The 20,061-nt window shown below is 39.8% G+C and overlaps 2 protein-coding genes across 2 annotated transcripts; one reads left to right on the top strand and one right to left on the bottom strand.

Annotated features, from left to right (window-relative positions):
* Positions 1-6,524: 6,524 nt before the first annotated feature.
* LOC116170921 (transmembrane protein 98-like) lies at positions 6,525-7,684 on the bottom strand. The gene is made up of 4 exons (XM_031487475.1): positions 7,323-7,684; positions 7,037-7,274; positions 6,783-6,989; positions 6,525-6,586 (listed from the first exon to the last, which is right to left on the bottom strand). The coding sequence occupies exons 1-4, from the start codon at positions 7,475-7,477 to the stop codon at positions 6,527-6,529; spliced, it is 660 nt and encodes a 219-aa protein (XP_031343335.1). The 5' UTR covers positions 7,478-7,684; the 3' UTR covers positions 6,525-6,526.
* Positions 7,685-10,206: 2,522 nt separating this feature from the next.
* LOC116170920 (exosome component 10) lies at positions 10,207-19,165 on the top strand. The gene is made up of 13 exons (XM_031487474.1): positions 10,207-10,320; positions 10,375-10,770; positions 10,816-10,997; positions 11,047-11,377; positions 11,876-12,066; positions 12,113-12,269; positions 12,316-12,464; positions 17,649-17,811; positions 17,862-17,997; positions 18,044-18,144; positions 18,193-18,351; positions 18,401-18,934; positions 18,982-19,165. The coding sequence occupies exons 1-13, from the start codon at positions 10,264-10,266 to the stop codon at positions 19,045-19,047; spliced, it is 2,622 nt and encodes an 873-aa protein (XP_031343334.1). The 5' UTR covers positions 10,207-10,263; the 3' UTR covers positions 19,048-19,165.
* Positions 19,166-20,061: the final 896 nt, after the last annotated feature.

The following is a 20,061-nucleotide window of genomic DNA, read 5'->3' as shown; positions in this document are numbered from 1 at the left end:
TTTGTGTGCACTTCAAATACATGATATTTGGACCCAAATGGACCATGTAAAACGATAAAATCGTTTACACCACTTTTTGCAGGAATCAGCCCTTCTGACTGCTTCGCATACTGGACTATACGCATTCAGAATTTTTTATTTTCGAATTATTGGCTCCCCTAGTGATTTTAGAAATAATGTCTATTTAGGTTTTATGTAGAGAGAAAAATTATTATGTAATAATTTTCCTTTACAGGGCTCCTCGTCAGGGGGGACCAATGAACCAGGGACACAACAGGGGTCCTGTGTAGGGGCAGGCTCCTCGAAAGAGGGGACAGCCCCAAAGCAGGGCTCCACCCAAGGACCTGGACCAGCTCCGTCCCGTAAGAAGAACAGGACGGGGGCGCAAAAGGCGTTGGCCAGGAAGCGGCGGCTCGAGGGTAAAACCCCGGGTCAGGTGCTAAAATCGAAGGTTGCGGCTGGGTCGGTGGCTCAGGAAGGCGAACCGACGTCTGGGACCAAGCGTCTCAGATCGGAGGGTAGCACTCCAGGGTCTGGCTCGGTGCAACCTCAAAAGAAGTCCAAAGGTCCTGGGGCACCCACGGGTGCACCGCGGACCTATGGGCAAGTCGCTGCGGCGGGCCTCAAGGTGGCTATCCTACCGGTGTCGTACCCGGAGGTGAACCTCACTGAGGCTCAGTCGAGGTGCATTATGGCTGCACTAAATGTGGCTGTAGACGAGTTGGAGGTCGGGCCTTTTCCGAGGCTGGCCGGGTTCCGCTGGAACTCGCATGGGGTCGTTGTGGCTGAGTGCGAGGACCAGTGGACTCTGGACTGGCTGGAGAGGACCGTCTCTCTAATCAAGCCTTGGGAAGGTGCGTCTCTGAAAGTACAGAGGCACGTCCCAAAGGTGGTAAAGGTGATGGCAGTGTTGCACGGGCTCCCGGATGACACGGCCATCATTTTAAAGCGCCTCCATAGGCAAAATCCTGGGCTCAGGACGAACTTATGGAGGACGTTCTTCCGCAGGGAGGAGCCTGGTAGGGTGCTTCTCGCATTTGGTGTGGATGAGGCATCCTACAGGGCACTCCAGCGGCAGAACCTTAAGGCGCACGAGGGGGTCTCCCACGTCACTTTCGTGACGAAGGCGAGTGCTCCGGCTGCGCAAGCAAAGGGAGAGGGCTCCGCCGGAGCAGCGGGACCCAGTTCCGCTGCAATGGAGGGGGTCCAACCCTTAGGTGGAGACCTCGAGGCGTTGGAATTAGAACTGGCGCCCTCGCAGGTCGACGAGCTGTTGGCTCGTGTGGCGGTCCTTGGCTCCGAGATGGGGTCAGAGCCGTCGGCATCTTTAGAGGAGGGGGGAGCCTAAGTACATCGGTGATGGACAAGGTAACCTTCTTACAGAGCAATTTGCAACACAGTAAGGGGGCGACCTGCTTAATAGGCCGCCAACTTTCTGTAAAGCAGGCAGGCGTTTGCCTCATACAAGAACCTTGGGTTTACAAGGGACGAGTAAGAGGCTTAAGTCAGGTTGAGGGCTCACTTTATTATAAGAGGGACAGTCAACTGAGTACCAGGACTTGCATATATGTCGACAGACGCATCGAGTCTTATTTAATGGCTGATTTCTGTTTTAGGGATCTAGTGGCTCTAAGACTTCAGCTGAAAGATGGAAAGGGACGGAGCAGGCAATTAGTAGTCTGCTCAGCGTATCTACCATATGACTCGGAAGAAGCTCCACCTCCCAGGGAGATAGCTGAGTTGATAGAGCACTGTCGGAGTGAAAGGCTCCCTCTTGTGGTTGGCTGTGATGCAAATGCACATCACGTTGTGTGGGGCAGCACGGACACGAACTCGAGGGGCGAACACATTCTGGAGTACTTGCAGACAACTGATTTGAATGTTTTAAATCAGGGAGAAACCCCCACCTTCGTTACGTCGCGGAGGCAGGAGGTCATTGATCTAACGTTGGGCTCTTTCTCTATAGCTCACATGATCTCAAACTGGAGAGTGTCTGATGAACCGTCTCTTTCGGATCACAGGCACATTCTTTTCCAACTAAACCTGTCATTCAATGGTGGGCCCTGTAGGTTTCGGAGTCCCCGAACCACCAACTGGGACTGCTATGTTGAAAAACTGACAGAACGGTTGGATAAACCACCTTTGCTCTGCCGGAAAGCAGGGCAGGTGAAAGAGGCGGCGGCAATGATAAGCGACGCTATAACGGCGTCGTTTGAAGACAGCTGCAAGCTGCGAACTGTTCGGGGAATGAAGAGAACACCTTGGTGGAACTCGGACCTTGAAAAAGTTCGTAAAGAGGTTCGAAGGCTCTTTAACAGGGCCATGCGTACTAAGTTACCTGCGGACTGGGAGGATCACAAACTCGCACAGCGCAGGTATAAAGACCACATTCGACGGTCTAAACGGGGATCGTGGAGGACTTTCTGTGGCAACATGGAAGGGCTTCCCGAAGTTCAAAAACTTCGTAAGATCCTTTTGAAAGATCCAGGGCAAAAAGTGGGGACGCTGAGGCTTCCATGCGGCAGATTTACAACTAACGCGGGTGAGGCCCTCACATGTCTCCTGGAAACACACTTTCCAGGCTCTGGAGACTATGTAACTTCGGAACCGCCAGAAGGTGCTACCCGGGTCGGTGCAAGGCCGATCGACTGGAGAGTAGCTGCCGGGGTTGTTACCAAGGGATCCCTGAGATGGGCTATCAATACGTTTAGCCCATTTAAGAGCGCAGGACCTGATGGGATATTTCCGGCTCTTTTGCAAAAGGGCCTGGAACCATTACTTCTGCACTTGTTGCCCCTCTTTAGGGCCTCTGTGGCTTTGGGGTACATCCCCATAAGCTGGAGAAGGGTCAGAGTTGTGTATTTACCTAAGCCGGGTCGTACTAAGTACGACACAGCAAAGGATTAGAGGCCCATCAGTCTATCATCGTTTCTTTTAAAAGCGGTAGAAAAGCTGGTGGATGCATACATAAGAAACGTGGCGCTGGTCCTTAGACCACTACACCCGTTTCAACACGCTTACAGAGCTGGCATGTCCACGGAGACGGCTCTTCACAGTCTCGTGTGTAGACTGGAGAGGGGAATGTCTGATGGAGGGGTAGCTCTGGGAGCCTTTTTGGACATCGAAGGTGCGTTTAACAACACCACGTTCGATTCCATTAGTGAGGCTGCTGAAAGCTTTGGCATTGACGGGTCAATCGTAAGATGGATCCGGGCCATGCTTGGAGGTAGGGTCATCATAACCTCGATCGGAACTACGGAGATGAGCTCATCGGTCACTAGAGGATGTCCGCAGGGTGGAGTACTGTCTCCACTACTGTGGTGCCTGGTGTGAGACGGGCTCCTTCGTACACTAAACGAGGATGGAGCGTATACACAGGGATACGCAGACGACCTCGCAATTGTCATTGTGGGGAAGTTTCCGAGCACCGTTAAAGAGCTCATGCAGAGGGCTCTTGGACAGGTGGATAGATGGTGCAGTAGCCACGGTCTCTCTGTCAACCCGGAAAAGACCGAAATTGTTCCATTTACGAGGAGACGGAATGTGGACTTTGATGGTCTCATCCTTCGAGGACGCCAATTGTGTCTGACCAGGTCAGTTAAATATTTGGGGGTCACTATAGACTCCCGTCTGTCCTGGAAAGGGCACATTGAGCGAATTAGCAAGAAGGCCACTACATGTCTATGGGCATGCAGGAGAGCTTTCGGCTGCACATGGGGATTAAATCCTCGACTAGTATATTGGCTTTACACTTCGGTGATAAGGCCGATAATATTGTACGGCGCACTTGTATTGTGGCCTGCAACGCGCAGGGTAACATACAAGAAGCAGCTGAGTAAGGTACAGCGACTCGCTTGTTTGGGAATCACTGGAGCCATGAAAACCACGCCAACGTTGGCTGTGGAGGCTCTTCTGGGACTTGAACCTCTACACTTATCGGTACAGGCCGAGGCCCGGAGGGCTTCCATAAGACTAAATGATTGGGGTGAGTGGAAGGATAGAGGAAGTCTCGGACACGGGCGGATCTGGGAGGAAACTCTTAGGTCCGACCCCTTCCTCGCAAGAAGGGACGTGATTCGAGCTACCCTACTTGAACCGAAGAGGTATAAAGTCATTCTCCCGGACAGGGAGCAGTGGCTGAACCCAGATCGTCCGTTCCTCAAACCTGAGGGGCTCGTGTGGTTTACCGATGGGTCCCTAACGGAAAAGGGAACGGGCATGGGTATACACGGTGACCGGCCGAGAGTAGGCATCAGCCTCTCCCTTGGCCAGCACAGTACTGTGTTTCAGGCAGAGGTGCTAGCCATCACGACCTGTGCGCAAGAAAACCTCCGCAGAGGTTATCGTAACCAGCATATATACATATGTAGTGATAGTCAGGCGGCGTTAAAGGCTCTGTCAGCTGACAGGGTCCGCTCGAATACGATGCTTGACTGTAGGCGAACCCTAGATAGATTAGGTGAGTCGAATAGGGTAAGCTTGATATGGGTGCCGGGGCACTCTGGAATAGGGGGCAACGAAAGGGCGGACGAGTTGGCTCGCGAAGGCAGTAGTGGGGCCCTTGTCGGGCCTGAGCCCACCCTTGGAATTGCTCCCTCAGTTGTCAGGGTCAGGATTAAGAACTGGGCGACCAGTCAATTCCAGGCTCAATGGCAACAGGCAGCTGGACTCAGACAGTCCAAGACCTTTTTAACAGGGCCTCTTGGCAAATCTGAGTCTTCTAAGCTTCTAAACCTAAACAGAAGTCAGGTTAGGAAGATCGTCGGTGTCTTCACGGGACACTGGATGGTCAACTATCACCTGCACAATATTGGGCTTGTGGAAGACCCTGCGTGCAGGTTTTGTGGCGAGGTAGAGGAAACTACCGAGCATGTAGTCTGTTACTGTGACGCTCTGATCAGGGACAGACATAAACTCCTCGGTGACAGTTACTTGGAACCGAGGGAGGTGAGGAAACTAAGGCTAAATAGGGTCTTATCCTTCATTGAAGGGAACGGGCTCTAAGCTTTGGTTGTTTAGAGAGGGGGTTAGCACAATGGGCCGTTGATGAGCCTAAGTGCTGCCTGTAAAGGCTCCCCTGATAGAATAGAATAGAGAGAAAAATTATTTTGTTATGGATCCCCGTTGGATTTTAGAGCTCGCGTTTCGAGAGATCAATAGAAATACTTTTTAAGATGGCTGTGTGATACATTTATTCCTTTTGAATTAGTTCAAGCCGTCTCAACGTTCAAGCTCAAAAATTCCAATTGTAGGTAAGGAAATGAATTTGAACTTAAAATATGGAACCGAAAATATAGCCTTTTTTTACCTACGTGAACTAAAATATATTTGTGTGGTCGAAGCTTCCCTCTTCGAATCTCAATTTCGATGACGCTGGGTTCATAATTACTGATGTAAAATTTGGCCTTTTGATAACGGAAATCTCCTTTTAACAGGAACTCAGAAACAACTACTTCTTCGCTTCTTTAATTCAACTTAAGACACTCATTTCATAACTTCCCGTAATATTCAAAGCAGTCAACTAAACTTTACGATTATGAAGACTGACTGTCTTTCTAACTGGCAGGAGGAATTGTCTTGCAATAATACGCCCAAATAACGGTAAAACACCAAAACAAACGGCTACGTTTAAAACGTCCACCACCAAAGCAACCCCGATTAACATAAGTTCCTCCTCTATTTAAAACAATTTCCCTTTCTTTGCAACTTCCGGCTCCATTTCCTTAACAAATTAATGCGTCTTCAAATAAATTAAACATCTGGGAGCCTCTGCGATAACGCGCTTATCTTGAAACTAATTAGTAATTACATTACGCAGCGATCGGTAATAACTTACAATAACAACAATCTTTTAACACGTAATAAATCAAGGTTACAATTAAAAAAAGGATCATTTAACCAAAATCGGACATTAGTAAATAATTCCGATGCAGAAGTTAAAAATTGGAGAACTATGCCTTCAGCAATCTCAATATTTGTGTTTCTTTCATATTTTATCTTCTACCATAGCACATATGCTACCGTAAAGTTTTTCTGTGAAAATAATTTCTTCTGCATGATTGCGCATATCCAAACTCCCAACGAACTTTTTAAAACCTATTCACAAAATCAGAAAGAGCGCATCCACAAACCCAAGGAAAGCCAATAGTTTAATTTTAGAAATTAAAGAAACGGAAATTTTTACACCCATGAGACACCTTGAGAAAAAAATACCTACCTAGCCAAGCTGTCAAACATAAAATAAAGCTGCTCTAAGTAAAAAAGGGATACTGCAAAAAAACACCATTATCCTAAACCATTTTATTGTATGTTAAAATTTGTCTATAAAAATACATATTTCTTTAATCTGAGTATTTACATATAGGTACTTATGTGGAGCAAGATTTAGGGCCAGTCTTTCATGTGTCAGTTAAACTTATATCCGACGACAACTCCTATGTAAAGATATTTACTTCCACGGAAACTAACTTTTAGATAGTTAACATGAAAAACTGACTCTTAGGTAATACTAAAAAACTTCATAATTTCAACTAGTGGTTTGCAATTTGCTGCTGGCTTCTTGCATTAATGCAGCCTCACGTAACGCCTAAAAAATAAATAAATATATGTATATAGTCTGTCTAAACCTCCAAGTGCGGTATAGGCATTGTAGCAACCATAGCAAAATCTGCCAATCCAGCCCTGATTCAAGTATTGTTAACCTAATTATGAAAATGTTCTAATATTGCAACCAGGGGTTTGCTACAGTGTCACACCATGAATCAAAAAAAATGTTGCCTTACCAAAGTATGCTGATCCATTTCTGACAAACACTTATCAATCCAGGTGAGAAGCTTATCATTTTTATCACATTCATATCTGGTAATAATTGTCAATTGAGTTACTGCAAGCGTTAATGCCGCCGCCCTCGCTTCTAATAAACGCGGGTCTAATGGCGGACACATGCTTCGTACCATATCATCTACCCTACACGAAATCTTTCTAGCGCTCTAAAACAATCATGATCATCGTATACAATTCCAGCTTGTCTAATTACCTCAACAATTCTCATTAACCCGATGTTACTCGTACGCATTGGGCCAATTGCCAAAGCAGTAAGGCGTTCGGTTAGAGATCGACAAATTTTCAGTACCTCTATGCAGTGAGGTATCAGTCCGGTAGCGTCGTAAATCCATTGCTCATCGGCGAGAATCTCTTCTAGATTAGGAATGAGGGTGACCTCGCCTAACTCGGATTCGAACTTATCAGGTTCTATTAGCATAACTTCCGGCCGACTTAAATCAGTTTGTAATCAATTACTAACATAAGACAAGACTATTCACCTCATGATGGATTCCTCTCCGTCGCAGCTCGTCGATTTGTAATACAGTCGCTGTCTTTTACATATTACGATCAATACGAGAAAGGCGCAAATGAATATTATGGATAATATTGCTATAGCAATTGCTGCAACCATTTCTGTATAGTCCAGTTTCATTGTTGGTGGTATCACAATTTGCACATTTTTAAGTAACGATCAAATAATCTGTTTTTCACCCTGCAGACGTTTTATAGTATAATCATTGTGAAACTCGGCCCTACGTAGACTAAAAGTTTTAATTTAAACGCCAATTTTACTCCAGTCGAGGCTCGAGATGTTTTGTTTGGTAACAAGTCAACGAACAGGTGGTTGTGGGTGTTGTAGCAACAAGTGGGTGTTAATGCGCTGTGTACACTGGCAGATTGGCACTAACGTAATTTGGGTTCCATAATTGATAAAAGAGCAAAGTAAATTGTTATTGTATACAGAGTGATATTTATTAAAAAGTAAGGGATTTACGTGTATTATTTTTCTCTATCGCAAAATGAACATAAGGGCGCCTAATTTTATGCAACCAAAATAACTTCTTAATATGTAAAGATATGGCTGTCATATTCATTCTTTTGAATATTATTGCTTTGGTTTACAGAAAATAACTTTCTTACGCTCCTTTTAAACTGTCACCGGCACCTATACCAACTGACAATATCAGTTTGAATACATCGCACACGAACATAATATTTATTTATGAATGAAGGGCGATATTTATGCCGAGGGTGACAGAGCCCGAGGGATCGGGACCGTAAGTCGTCCGAGGGTTAAATATCGGGTAATGCCTGAGGTGCATACAAAATTTTATTTTTCATAATTCCAAATAACGTATTTCAGCAGTTCCATACTCTTCTATCTATTTTACACAGTACTATAAATATCTTGCAAAAACCTTTTTTTCAAATAGGTAATTGTTTAATAGTTACAGCAAAGTTTGGACTTTCGAAAACATACGTAAACGGAAGGTTAGAGGGCATTAGCGAGTTTGCGGATGTACATTTTACGTTACAAAACTTGTCGTTATATCTTATAACGTAAAAAAGTTTAAGAATTATACCGTATAAGGGCACTTTTACACCTTATGTTTATAAACAACGTAAACCAATCAAATTCCAGCAACAATAAACTTATCCGCAAGCGCGTTTCACAAAATTTCCCTTACGTTATATCATAAGAAAAAATGGCCGTCTAACGTAACGGAAAATACGTGCCCGCAAACTCGCTATTAGGTGATAACAATGCAGTGCAATCGAATATTTTTGTCTCCAAATATAATATTTACTTATCAAGGGCAAAACTTTCATATCTATATAATAAAAATGAATCGCCGAAATGTATGGATACGCCCATAACTTTAAAACCACTGCACCAAATTATATAATTCTTGTTTTGTTGTTGTTATTATAACGACAAGGTTTGTATAAAAGATAATTTTCAAAAAATGGTACGGAAAGGCTACGAGAACGAGAAAAAACTGGATTTACCGGGAACGGGGTCCGGTAACAGGAAAAAAACTAGATTTTGCAACGGCGATCATATGAGCATATGTCGGAGCTGCCAATTTTTAATAGAAACCGTAGTAAGTTGTGGTTTTCTGTCAACGAATCTAACGAAGCACTACTGCAGCATATAATTATTCATTGGAAAATAATTATGTAGATAGAAAAAGTTTTATTTAACGATTGGGTGTACTGAATAACTTGCCTAAGAGGCACAGAAAATTTAACTATACAAAATGTATGATACTGTAGCAAACATTCCAAAAATTAGTCATCGACAATAAAGAACGAAGGCGAATGTGACGTAATCTTTCCGATAAATATGACGTGTTTGTTCGAGAACATTGTACAATAGTTGGATAAGCCTTCGGAAGCGCTCGAGAAACAGAGGGGGAGTTTACTATATAAGAAAACGAATTGTGTTGCGATCAGTTCCAGTTCTAATTTCAATGCCGAAGTACTACAAAGTTCGCGCTGTATTAATTATACTTATGTGAGTAATAAATAGTACTTGAGTTCAAGACCGTTATTAATTAATTAGTTTTAATTAAATTTGCGTTACAAGTTAATCATTTAAAAAAGCGCAGACAAAAATTTATACAAATAATGCGAAATTAGTAATCAAATGTTAAGATATCAAGAGAGCTCAAATAGTTTGGAATGGGGTAATTACATTTTTAGGGATGTATAACTCCCCCAAGCTCTCACCTAGCCTCGCTCACGCTACCGGTATTTTTGATAACGTTTTGGTTAAGAGTAATTATAAAAGTTATCCATTTTTGACTCCAGTTATTTATTTAAACACTTAGAAACGTTAACCTAAAACCTGCATTTTTATACTATGCGATCAAAAATCAGTTGCTGTCGAGTCGCCTTTGAAATCGTTGTTTACATGGAAAATCGGATTAAACTTGAACTTCCAAAGGCGATTCGACAGCAACTCATTTTTGATTGCCCGTTATAAGAGAAACGAAATACATCGGTAAAGATATAAAGTGTCTAATGGAGAAATAATATATGAGGTAATACCTACCAAATTTCATCGAAATCAGAATACGTTTGGCACCTCCCTTCAAAAAATCTATGTCATGGGGTAGGATTTTTTCAATCGAGAAGGGCATATTTAAAAACCTAGTCACAGCCGTTACTGTTTAATCTGGATATACTAAGGTTCCGCGGAAGCATTAAAAAAGCGTAAATTTCCAAAGAAACATCTCTTGGTTTGTTAGAGAAATGTTTTGTCATATTTTTTTCTTGACGTTACACCTTGTGTATGCGTCAATTCATGTGGAAGTGGAATCGGCAATGAGTATCATGGAGACACATCCAGACTAATTTTTTTTTCTAATTTTTTAGGTTATGTGCTATTGTAGCATGAATTTTTCCAGAATAATTTGAAAAAAGTAAAATAATATGGAGGAAACTACGGAAATTATTCCTGGATTTCCAACTATTAACGATTACAAAAAGGTAAATAAGAAATGCAAACTTTTTAACTGTATATACATTAATATTACATTACAGAAAGGATTTGAACTTCTACTAGAAGCCACAAAGTCTTCAAATGCCTTACCATCGCAACGGGAATGGGATTTCTACAAAACTTACGACTCATTTAACAAGATACTAAACAAGGAAGGTGACAAGGTATTACGACTGATGAGTACAGTTTTACACAATCAGCAGCAAAATGTGAACATACGAAATAGAGATATGGACGAAAGAATGGAGATGTTGATTGAAGCTAATGACAATATATTAGAGAAAGTAGCAATAAGTATTGACGAATTAAATGGTATTAAACGGGCAAATCAAGGCGACCCTCAAATACAAGCGGTCAGCGCACAATTACCTGTGAACGGTTCGTGGAATCAGTTAAGTAAAGCGACTTTTTCTGTTAGCTCATCTATTGACGGTGTGGTACGTATTATCGTGAGCTTACAGCTTTCTGTATGTGCTTTTTAGAAAAAATCAAGTTCGTTTAATGCGATACGATTGCTTACGGCAAAAAATATCGTTCGTCCACAATCTTATTTTAAAGACAAAATTGATAACAGCAACAATCCTTGGATACCTCGCATTACAGAGAAGCCAAACTCAATAAAACCGTTAGCGATCTTCCTGGAGGAATCCGAGTTAGGTGAACAGTAAGGAGTTTGGCTTACTGCATACATCGTGCTTAGTAATTTGTTACAGGTATTCGCATCCCTACGAAATGGAATTGGAACATTTCACCCCGCCCGCTAATCAGTTACTGAAAATTAAGCCGGAAAATGTGAAACCGCTTGAAGAAACTCCTTTGGTCGAGGTGTCGACACCCGAAGACTTGGAAATGTGTTTGGAGGATCTGAGGCAGCACACTGAGTTTGCGGTCGATTTGGAGCACCACTCGTATAGGACGTTCATGGGGATTACGTGTTTACTGCAAATTTCTACTAAGGATACGGATTACCTTATTGATACGTTCACTTTACGTGACAAATTGTGTATATTAAACGAGGTGTTTACAAAACCTTCAATTGTAAAGGTACGGGAACACTGAAACTCTTGTGGTGGCTATTGAAGTAACAAAAATAACAAGAAAGCCCTATAATAAATCTTACAAGTTGCTACAGGAAAGCTGTCATCAGCATAAAGTAAAAGTTGGTGGGCCTACTACGTCATTATTCAGTAGGAAGCATTTGTTTTTGCAAATCTCTAATCCAATTCAGTCTTACTATTTACTTGCTTAACTAATAAGGTGTTATATTATTTTCCAGCATATGTACGGAAACGCTATATTTATCTCACTGATTGTATTCAAATGCTCTTTAAAGTGAATTTTGAATGATCTTCTTATTCACCCAGTATACACTTGATAACAGCCTCTAGCATACATTGTAACAGTTTTAAACAATTTGAATGACCCTATTGCTAGCTTTCTTAGTATTGTCATCCATGGTCCTAAGAGCACACACAGCAATTTTATTGAGGCTTTTTAGTGTTTTTGTACAAGTATGGTGACCGGTTTATGATTTTCTGTTAGATCTTCCATGGTGCCGATATGGATGTGCAATGGCTTCAACGCGATTTATCACTGTATGTTGTAAATATGTTCGATACACATCAAGCGGCGAAACAACTGGGTTATTCGGGTCTTTCGTTGGCCTACTTGCTTAATAAATTTTGTAACGTTGTGCCCAACAAACATTTTCAACTGGCAGATTGGAGAATTAGGTATTAAGCGGTGCAGATTTGCGACAACTTATTCTTTGTGCCGTAGACCTTTACCAGATGAATTGAAAACTTATGCGAGAATGGACACTCATTACTTAATATATATTTATTACATGTTGAGAAATGCGTTGCTTAATAAGGGTAATGGTAGTGACAATGTTTTGAAGTCGGTTATATCGGAGAGTACAGAAATTTGTAAGAAGGTAATGCTATAGCAAGTATTTCGTATTTGTAACAGTTTTTTTGCAGCGTTACGTTAAACCTATTTTAACCGAAGAGAGTCACATGGATTTCTATAGAAAATGCAAACGTATGTTTGATAATCGGCAAATGTTTGCCTTAAGAGAATTATTTCGTTGGAGAGATAAACTGGCTAGAGCCGAGGATGAGAGTACAGGGTGAGTCACACAATGGCTGCTGTATTGCTTCGAGCTATATTATGAGTAGGCCATGTGTATATAACATAGATTAGTAACCTGCCGTTAAAATTCGAATAAAATAGATCTTCACCAATAAGAAAGTTCGGCACATGCGCGTACTATTTTGGGCATAGGCGTCTTCATTTGAAGCACCACATTAGCAAAAAAACGTCAAAATTCCTTTGCCAAAGCTGTAAGTTACAGAATCCAAAAAATGGAAGAATAGTTCGTGAGCACTTCTAACAATTATGGCTGATTAATGTTATTTGCACAAGGTGATTGGAGCACAATGTCAAATGACGATAGATGCGCCAATCACAGCTAAGTATCTGGATCACGCCTTTTGCGCAACGATTTATCTGCTGCTAGTCGTTGTTGATACATGGGAGTTACAGTATCAATGGTGGTAGCACTTTTCTTTAATGTTTTGGGGTAGGTTTTATTTCCTCTGGTTTGTTAAAGTTACCTTTTGGGTAAGTATTAACTACTCTCATAGATGATCAGCCATCAATTGATTTCAATGATTTCCTTCCCTGTGAGTTTAAATGCCTCTAACACTAGGGGAAGAGGTTTCTACTGTTTTTAAGTATGTACTGTATATACTTTCTTTAATAGTTTAGCCCTTTACCCAACTGTACTTCTACTGGGTGACCCAATAAGACTGTTCCTCGGCCATATCTCGGGAACCGTTCGTCGTATGACTTAGGGGTAAAAAATTTATTGGGTAAATCATGAAGAATCGCTGGAAAATATTTTCAAGTTCTAAAAATGACCAACAGAGGGCGTAACTGCCATCTTACATTTTAAAATTGCATTTTCTTTAAATTTCGCTTAATAAACTAAACATTCTTTTTTCACATTTTTAAAGAGAACCAGTTTATCTATCATTTTCGTAAAAACAAAAACTCTGTTATTTCAAAAACAAGGATGGCGTGGAGCGTTCATTTGTTTTTGCAATAACCTCCTTTAACTTCTTAACCATTTGACCGATTGTAATAAATTTGGTATCGTTGAAAAGAGCATTCCTTGGGAAATAAGAGTCAACCAAAATATAGTTAATTTAGTTGAATCCTTCTCCGACAGGGGGCTAGTTTTGACACTATGATCTAAAATCCTTTAAAATCAATAAATCAAATGGAATGATATGACTTTTTCTTTATGAAAAAGTAACCAAAGAGGCCAGTGAAAACCGTTTTTCAAAATCTCGTTCCTAACCTCAAATTTTATTTTATTTGACGTATTTCCGATATTTGTCGATGGCGCAAAGATTGTTTGGAAAAGGACCCTACACTTTTAGGTACGCCTTGGAAAATTAAACAAATGAAACACGATGCATTATAAAATAATAACAGCCGTAATTTGTAAATTATTCTGCTGTGTTTACATGTACAAGTGCAGTTTTTTGAATTTGTAATCTTTTCTAAAATGCCGATTTCTAACCAAGAAGCATTTAATATGGTTAGAAATCGGCATTTTAGAAAAGATTACAAATTCAAAAAACTGCACTTGTACATGTAAACACAGCAGAATAATTTACAAATTCCCTGTAAAGGCTGAAAACAGAAATTAGGGTTGGTTATGGATAATGAATTACGTTTTAAAAAGCACATAACTATATGTATTCAACGAGCATTTAGCAAACTCAAAGTTTTATACAGACATCGGTATAATTTTAATTTTGGCACTAGAGTCCGACTAGTAAATGCACTAGTGTTATCACATTTTAATTATGCTGACTGTGTGTATGGACCTTGTTTGGATGTCGCAGACAGGAATAGAATTCAACGTGTACAAAACGCATGTATACGGTATATTTTTGGCTTGAGAAAGTATGACCACGTTTCCCTCAAACTTAAAGAACTGAATTGGCTTAATATGGCTAACCGTCGGTTGCTACACTTTTTATGTTTCTCACATCGAGTGTTATTCTCACATCGAGTGTTATTAATACAATCACCTCAGTACTTATAATAAAGTGAGATACCGTACGGACGTGCATAATATTAACATTCGGAATAAAGGACTTCTAACTACTCCATTACATAAATATACCTCATTTGAAAAATGCTTCTCCTACTACATAGCGAAACACTACAACGTTCTACCGGACTCTTTCAAAAATGTATCTTTGTTGGCATTCAAAATAAAAACAAAAAAGTGGTTATTTGAGAGTCAATGTATGTGTTAATTAATTAAAATGTGATTACTTGTATTGGTCTTTTTTTTTATATTTTTTTTTATTTATTTATTTTTTTTTTTTATACTTGTACGCTACAGAAGTGAATTTTTTTTTGTCTTTTTAAATTTTATAACTTAGGATTCTCATTCGCCATCATAAATAAATGTATAATATGTGTTGTGGGTAAAGTGTAAGAGCAGATATTTTAATCTGAACTTCGCCCATTCACTGCGGTTCATAAATTCGATTCTTCTTTTCTTTGTACATGTTTATATATTATTTTAGTTGTGTTTTTTTTGAACGGAATGTGAATAAAGGCCATTATTATTATTGTCGGTGTTTCTTGTGAGAACTCAGGTTAACTAATCGCACGGATTAAAATCAAGTAACGATTAGTGTCTGTGTCAACATACCTATTAATGGCCACAATAGTCAACGCTATCAGGAAAGAAGAAAACAAAACAAAAATATCATTATAATAATTCCTGTAATTTTATTAAATAGAGTTTATTGTGTAAGTGTTTCTTTGGCTTTGCGTTTGGGTTGAATACGAGTGGGTTGTGATATTATTATAATAAATTACGGCTGTTTTATAATGCATCGTGTTTCATTTGTTTAATTTTCCAAAGCCTACCTAAAAGTGGGTGATTTTCTTTCGCGCCATCGACAAATACCGGAAATACGTAAAAAGTAAATTTAAGATACAATTTAAGCATTTTTATTAATTAATTATTTAATCTCATTTTCCCAATAATTGAGGTTAGGAACGAGATTTTGAAAAACGGTTTTCACTGGCCTACTTTTTCATAAAGAAAAAGTCATATCATTCCATTTGATTTTTTTAAATTGTTTTAGGATGTTGCGTCATAGTGTCAAAACTGGCGGAGAAGGATTCAACTAAATTAACTATATTTTGGTTGATTCTCATTGCCCAAGGAATGTTCTTTTCAACGATACCAAATTTATTACAATCGGTCAAACGGTTAAGAAGTTAAAGCAGGTTATTGCAAAAACAATTGAACGCCCCACACCACCTTTGTTTTTGAAATAACTGAGCAATTTTAAAATTTAAGATGGCAGTTACGCCCTCTGTTGGTCATTTTTAGAACTTGAAATTATTTTCCAGCGATTCTTCTTGACCGATTTACCCAATAATTATTTTTACCCCTAAGTCATATGACGAACAGTTCTCGAGTGATGGCCGAGGAAAAGTCTTATTGGGTCACCAGGTACATGTGATATCAATAGCGTTATCCTATATTCACTGGTATTAATCTGGCATTTGCTAATAAGGTCTTGTATTAAAATATTTTGTAAATGTTGCTGTGCCCCTCGTTAGTCGCCATAAATAATGCTGTGTGCCATGGTATGTGGGCAACTACCACCCACAAAACACCCGTGCAGCTATCTCAAACAAATCAAAATTCTCAAAACTTTCTCCTTGTGCACTTCCGGCAGCTGCCACAAAGAAAAATCCCAATGTTGGCTTAAACTAATAATTTGAGAGATTGGTAGCCTCGATCAACTACTTAAAAATGCCAAATAACTACACAAATACTCACCTGACATAATACTTAAACACGAGAAGAAAAGTCTGACATGGAAACTATCCGGGTCGCACAATGGGTTCGAATAAACACACTGCATTGATTGACAATGACAAAATTTTATTCCGAAACACATGAAAAGAATGTTTCAGTTACAGCATATATGATGGTAGAACAATTTATAGATGGTTCAATGAACTTATAACATTTTAGTATTAAAAGGGCGTTAACAAAATTCCTGAAAGAAAGATAAGCGAGCTTGTTTGGACAAATTACCCCGCACGCAAGCGGTGGACAAAAGAAATAAGAAAATATTAAAATATACAGTTCTTTTCTTTTTTAAAAATCCTAATAATCTGGCAGTTCAATGGTTTGCGGTCAGGGCGCACTTAATTCCACACACAAACGCTGACAGCTTCTGAACGTAATTTTTCTTTAGGACACCAATGTTGATGACAAACAACATGAATGAAATGACGACATACTGGTGGCTATTGAGACAGTACAAATTTTTAACTTCGATAATAAGAGAACCATGACAGAAGGCCTCACGGTGCACTAAAACTGCATCCTTTACTTCAACTTGATAACTTTTTTCGAGTTCTGCGTTGAACTTTTCACACCCTTGTAACAACTTCTATTATCTTTCTTCTGTACAGAGATATTAAGAAAATGGTATACTACGTTTTCAACCAATCAAATAGGGCGGAACCCCCGATTAAAAACAGAACAGCGTAAAGAAACGTACGCTTTCCAACCGTCACGAATCGGCTCGCTTGCAGCGTCCTGCTTGCAGTATTTAACGAAACACTTCCATAATAAAATAAAACTCGTTCTTCCGATTTTTACAGATAAAACGTCAACCATAATTAACCTTGATCTTTGATTGCGCCGAACTAATGCGCACATCGTTGAATATCTGTATAATCCGTTATCTCGCCTAACAGCGATAAAGAACCACGCGCTTTAATTAAATCTGGTCCGATAACGAAACACTCTTAACGACCAGATGTGCCCACATACGCAATGACCAACAACTCTAAAAGGAAAAATAACACTACAGAATACAAATTGAAATGAAATAAACCGCTTCTGTGTTTATTCGTAAATAACCCCCCCCCCCTCTCCAAGGTGATTCAAAAAGTATAGGTGTAACTTGAGCTAATTAGGGATACATGTATACCTATATCTGATTTTTAAGGGGTACAGGAGTAATGATTAGAAACTGTTTATATCGTGCAATACAGTTTTAATGTTAAAATCTACCTAGAGTTTCTACAAGACTATTGTTATGGAACTTACCACTACGAATCTGGCGCAACGGAATGTTTTGCACCTTGAACCCCAAACGCTTTTGTAGTAATAATTTATTTAAACGCGAATACTTAATCCAAATATGCAATGAAAGCTTCACTATTATCACTTCTTTATTTACAGATACATTTTACCTAATCACATGCTTTTACAAATTGCTGAAGCACTACCACGGGAAGTACAGGGAATAATTGCATCTTGTAATCCGGTACCACCACTAGTACGTGCAAATCTCCTAGAAATTCATCAAACGATATTAAAGGCTAGAGAACAATCATTGACAAAGGTAACACTTTTGTGCATGTAATTTGAATGGGTGTAAACGTGCATTTTTAGCCCATTTTAAATGAAGATAACAGGGGTAGAGGTAGCACTTTTCGATTTGCCAAATTAAATGTAGATAGTCCACTACATTGCCCTCATGATCTATCGAAGTCTACCGAATTTAGAGATGACTTACCTACTTTGTTAGGTGAGTTGAAAATGATGTTGAAGATTACATTTGATGCAATTTTTAGGTCAAGCTGAATATAAAACACCCTGTGCAAAAAGTGAGCTTCAAATTTGTAAGTCTAAGTATTCGGTTTTTAATGTACCTGAAATTGATAGTGATGATCAGGTAAGTGGATGAGACTTGAAAACGAAAATCTGTTGCATTGCTTTTTAGAACGATACATTACTGACAGTACAAAATAAATCTCTCCTAGCACCCTATCAAAGATACGAACTCATCAAGCCGTTTATACGTGCAGAAGAAGAGAAGGCCACAGTCGAAGCCCAACAAAATGAACAGAAAGAGTTATCGAATGAGGATAGGATTGCTGCTGTAAGATTTGCAACAGTTTACAGTACTTTTCTTTAAATCTATTTTACAGCTTCATGAACACTTTGTGAAGGTCGCAAAGGAGACCCCACAGATACTTGCTGGCTCAGTGAAACTAGACACGCTCGAACAAACTGATGTTGTTCCACCTCCATCGATCGACACGCAAATAGTTGCTAATATTTTAGAATCTCATCCAACTCTGAAATCAATGTGTGGCTCGAAAAAACGAAAGCGCGCTGTGGATGAGATCGATGTTGACGAACCCGAACAAAAGATACCGCACAATGAAATACATACCCCGAAACCACAGCAGCGGCACTTTCAACGCAGGAAAAATAAGAAAAAGAACCAACAGTTTCAGGACCATACGACACAGCAACATTCTCAGCCACCGAACAAGCCCAAACAACCACCCAAAAAACAATGGAAGCAGAAACAGAAACAAAGACAACCCCAAAAACAGTCTCAAAATCAACAATTCCAAGCTTTTGACTACTCATCGGTTAATTTTCAACAGTTTCAAGGTGGTGCGGGAAGATCGAACAATAGGAAAGGTTTCCCAAAAAATGAGTTCAAAGGAAAAGTAAGTTTTATTGATTCTTTCTTTTTTTTTTGCTAAAATTTTTTTAGAATAATAAAAAGAAAAATAACAAACAGTTCGGCAATAAGAGTATGACTTACTCGAGGCGACAGTGATAGATTAAACTGAAACTGGATTTTTTTCTGTGTTATTTTCTACTTCAAATGATTATTTCAATTCAAAGACTTATTTGAATTTGTTATTCTTTAATAAAGAAAGGAAAATTATATGTAACATGTTGTTTCCATTGTTTGTCAAGTCTTTGCACAGATTCTCTTCTCCGCGGACATCAAGGCATTGATGATTAATGATTATTTTTCTGATTGAGTTCTGAAGCAGATAAACACAGTGAAAATGTAATACCTTCTTGCGCAGAATATGTGTCACCTAATCTGTAGTATTAATCGAACACGTATAGTATCGCATACCAGTTTTTCCTAAAGGCGCTCTTTTTTGCCGATTTGTGTCTGTCTGTTATATTAGGTAATGCAATCAATTTACTTTATTCCAAGTGGTTTTGTATCAGTCAGGTCAGATAAAGATTACCCTTTATCATTTCCTGAAAGTGCTGGAATTCCCCACACACGAAGCACCACTGCGAGAGTAGGTTCAATGCATGGATTTAATTTATTACTAGCCAGCGGCCAGCAGCGTAGTCGCTGGCATTTCTAGTGTTTCATTGTAATGCCCCGTAACGTATTGTAGAGCGCAGTTTACCACTGGCAGCAATTATGCTACATCCATCGTGCGTGCTATGTATAACGTGAAGTATATCCTACCCGCGACACGGACAGCGTTCGCTTAAGTTATTAGGATTATCTATTTTTTTTATTTAGCTGCGTTGGCGATGTACATCGGTACCCAAGTCAAAAGATATGCCCGATAAAAGTGGCAAAAATGAGACACCCTGTACATTAACTGTTTATGTCTTGGAAACCGAACTGAATTTTTTGTGAAAACTTTTTCTTAATATTCTTATGGATGAAAAAAGTTTTTCCTATCGAAAGTCTATATACTCAGTACCATATAAAAGACTATATGAAGTATTCATATTGCTGTGTGCTCCACACTGGGCTCCAAATAAATCATACTGTGTGGCCCCACGTTGGGCGCCAAATAAATCTATGTAC

Source organism: Photinus pyralis, unplaced genomic scaffold (assembly GCF_008802855.1).
Source record: "Photinus pyralis isolate 1611_PpyrPB1 unplaced genomic scaffold, Ppyr1.3 Ppyr1.4_LG5, whole genome shotgun sequence".
Lineage (NCBI taxonomy): Eukaryota > Metazoa > Arthropoda > Insecta > Coleoptera > Lampyridae > Photinus > Photinus pyralis.
This window is presented reverse-complemented; position numbering and strand designations above follow the sequence as displayed.

Coding starts and splice junctions, on each gene's coding strand:
- LOC116170920 (XM_031487474.1), top strand. CDS start 10,264: ATGGAGGAAACTACGGAAATTATTCCTGGATTTCCAACTATTAACGAT. Junction 17,812..17,861: donor GAGAACAATCATTGACAAAG/GTAACACTTTTG, acceptor GTGCATTTTTAG/CCCATTTTAAATGAAGATAA. Junction 18,935..18,981: donor AAAATGAGTTCAAAGGAAAA/GTAAGTTTTATT, acceptor AAATTTTTTTAG/AATAATAAAAAGAAAAATAA.
- LOC116170921 (XM_031487475.1), bottom strand. CDS start 7,477: ATGAAACTGGACTATACAGAAATGGTTGCAGCAATTGCTATAGCAATA. Junction 6,990..7,036: donor GGTTAATGAGAATTGTTGAG/GTAATTAGACAA, acceptor TGATTGTTTTAG/AGCGCTAGAAAGATTTCGTG. Junction 6,587..6,782: donor AAATGGATCAGCATACTTTG/GTAAGGCAACAT, acceptor TTTATTTTTTAG/GCGTTACGTGAGGCTGCATT.